The sequence below is a fragment of the Myotis davidii genome, unplaced genomic scaffold, assembly GCF_000327345.1.
Source record: "Myotis davidii unplaced genomic scaffold, ASM32734v1 scaffold992, whole genome shotgun sequence".
Taxonomy (NCBI): Eukaryota; Metazoa; Chordata; class Mammalia; order Chiroptera; family Vespertilionidae; genus Myotis; species Myotis davidii.
Window position 1 is genome coordinate 140,538 of NW_006283543.1, and position 3,032 is coordinate 143,569.

The 3,032-nt window shown below is 57.4% G+C and overlaps 1 protein-coding gene across 6 annotated transcripts in view; it reads left to right on the forward strand.

The window, feature by feature from the left end:
• Positions 1–2,723, forward strand: part of ULK3 (unc-51 like kinase 3) — a 7,708-nt gene extending 4,985 nt beyond the window's left edge. For 3 of the 6 annotated variants that reach the window (XM_006753714.2, XM_006753713.2, XM_015564544.1), the window contains 7 exons: positions 225–327; positions 436–500; positions 586–664; positions 739–779; positions 1,168–1,215; positions 1,445–1,511; positions 1,632–2,723. In XM_006753714.2, coding sequence (XP_006753777.1) covers positions 225–327; positions 436–500; positions 586–664; positions 739–779; positions 1,168–1,215; positions 1,445–1,511; positions 1,632–1,648 — 420 coding nt within the window. In that variant the 3' untranslated portion in view covers positions 1,649–2,723. The other 3 variants (XM_015564529.1, XM_006753715.2, XM_015564543.1) reach the window with 3 other exon arrangements.
• The last annotated feature ends 309 nt before the right edge of the window (positions 2,724–3,032 follow it).

The following is a 3,032-nucleotide window of genomic DNA, read 5'->3' on the forward strand; positions in this document are numbered from 1 at the left end:
CTCATCGATGTTTCTAGCTCTCTGTCTCTCTCCCTTCCTCTCTGTAAAAAAATCAATAAAATATATTTAAAAAAAAATGAGTTCGCATGTCACCTCTGACACATGTGTCATAGGTTCGCCATCACTGACCTAGAGGGAGAACTTGCATGTGGATGCTGGCGAGGGAGGCAGGGTGGGACAGCCCCTCCACAGCCCCTCCTCCTCAGCCCCTCGTGCTCCTGCAGGTGCAACAGTACGTGTCCCGGGCTGAGGAGCTCAAGGCCATTGTGTCCTCCTCCAATCAGGCCCTGCTGAGACAGGGGGCCTCTGCCCAAGACCTGCTCAGAGGTAGGCCCAGCTCCTGACTGACCACCAGGCCCCCAAGCGGATTGGGGTCAGCTCCCTGAGATGAGAAAAGCTGCTCCCCTCACCCTGAACCTTTGCCCTTCATCCCAGAGATGGCTCGGGACAAGCCACGCCTCCTGGCTGCTCTGGAAGTGGCTTTAGCTGCTGTGGCCAAGGTTTGTACCCAGTGGGAGGGGTCCCGGTGGGGCAGGGAGGAATCGAGATCATGACCCTAAATAACTGGTGTCTCTGTGGCTGCAGGAGGAGGAAGCTGGTGGGGAGCAGGACGCCCTGGACCTGTACCAGCACAGCTTGGGGGAGCTGCTGCTGCTGCTGGCAGGTGAGGCCCTCACCACCACGCTCCCTGACTCCCTGCTGCCCTGCCCTTAGCACGCACCCTCCCTCTTTTTGCAGGGGAGCCCCCAGGCCGGAGGCGGGAACTGCTTCACACTGAGGTGCCTACCGGGGTTGGGTGGGCTGTGGGGGGCTTCATCTTCCCCTTTGACCCTCCTTCCATCTGGGAGGACCTTCTTGGGTTCTCTCGGGGTGTTTCAAGTCTGGGAGTCAGACCTTACAGACCTGATAGGTTGTTGGCCACATGCGGTTCATAGGGGCTAGGAGCTCAGGTCAGGCAGTTGGGACGGGCAGGATCAGGGGACCCAGCAACAGAAAATTGGCTAGGCCACTTCAGTCAGGAAGGCTTTCTGGAGGAGGGGGCAGATGAAGGATGCAGAATGCAGTTGTTCTGGGGCAGAGGGTTCTAGAGAGCAGCAGGAGTGAGGAGGGTCTCACTCTGAGAGCCCCACCCGCACCCACATAGGCACGTATGTCTTCCCTTGGCAGGTTCAGAACCTCATGGCTCGAGCTGAATACCTGAAAGAGCAAGTCAAGGTGAGCACATGGGAGGTCCCACTGGGGCAAGGCTATGTGGTTTCTGCTCCTCTGCTTGTAGCTCTCTGCCCCCCCTTTCCCTCTGTGTGTCTCCCTTTCTGGGTTCCATCTGCAGGCCTCTCCACTGCTGTCTCTGTCTTTCACTCCCAGTTGCCCTGGGACTGTTGATGCGGCTCCTTTGCCTGCCCCTGGCTGCCTGTCACCTCGGTGCCGCCTTTTTGTTCCACAGATGAGGGAGTCTCACTGGGAAGCCGAGACCTTGGACAAGGAGGGGCTGTCGGAGTCTGTTCGGAGCTGTGAGTCCTGCCTGGGGTCCTACACTCTGCCCCAGGAGGAGTGAAGGTCAAGGGCAGCCCTGGATTCTGCCTTGTTTGCCAGAGACCTGACACTGACCCTTCTCCCTTACCCCTCCACAGCTTGCACCCTGCAGTGACCTCAGAAAGATGACTGCACAGACCATGGGCCACCTGAAGTTGGGGGACACACCTAGGCTGCTGCCCGGAATTCTGTGGCCCTCTGCAGCCTGGCGGGGTAGCCTTCCTGGATGGGCAACCCTGTGAGCACCGTGTCCTAGGGTCCCTAACACCCTCAGGATGCCCTCCACCCCACAAAGGCTCTGATGGCCCAGCCCTTTATGGGCTGGGAGCACTGGGTCTGGCCCCAGGGGAGGAAGCAGGCCTCTGGGAGAAGTGTCTCATGTGACTGGTTAACTGGTGACTGCTGGACCCTGAGCCTGTCAATTTAGGGCATGAAGGCTCAGATGTAGCCTGTGCCCACCCCTTTCCTTCCTGGGAGCCCTTATTTCAACTTGCCTCTGTCCTCGCAGTGGACCAGGGCGCTCAGGGACCATCCCCCCAATGGTCTGCACTCAGCCCCACAGAACACCAGTCATCTTGGAAGCTGATGTCTGTCCACCCTGTCTCAGTATTTTAAGTTAATCCCGCAAGCCATGAAAATAATATATTTCGAAGGATGGGGCAAATTGAAGAAACTCATGCCTGTTCCTGCCCTGCCCCAGAGGGTCTGCGGGGAGGTCCTTCATCCTCACCCCTCCAGCCTTCATCTCTCTTTAGGGAGCACCCCTTGTTTTCTGCAGAGCTGGTCCTGGCCTGGAACAGGGAGGCATGGGGCCTGCCCGACTCCTCAGGTTTTGGAGACCCACTAGCCCAGGAGACATTTCAGGACTGACACGGCTGCCACCCCAGCCTGTGCCCTGGGCAAGCACCTTTCCTTTTCTGGGCCTGGGTCTTCCCAGCTCCATTGGTGTTGCTGTGATCTCCTAACCCCTCCCCCCCCGTGGCTTTTAGGAGTACCAAGTGACTTCCATCTGGAGAACAGTGTATATACCTGGAGTTACTTGGGGATTTGTTTTTAAAACTCTGGCTGTTGGTGATTTCTAACCTTTCCACCCTTCAGTGCCTCCTGGGGCAAGGGTCGTCTTTTCTGCTCTATCAGAGGCCAGTATGAAGTGTATCATTTATTGTTTCCTTATTAAATTATTTTTTGAACTTATGATTCTTTTCTTGTCCTGTAAGAAGAGAAGGAGTAGGTCAAAGCAGGCAGCCCCCTTTCCTAGGCTAGTGCTATAGGGACTCCAGGAATAACAGGGTAGCCTGAGAGAGGGCTGGGGGAGGCCACGGAGTGGTGGGGGAGTGAGAGCCACAGTGCCTTCTGCCCTCAGGCCCAGGAGAGTCAGGCTGACAGGCTGCTGTTCTGCCCACCCCCTAAGGGACTAGTGGGAAGGGGACAGGCACAGGCCTCAGTGCCAGGCAGTGCACCCAGAGAAGGGTCGACTCCACGGCAGGAGCACAGTCCTG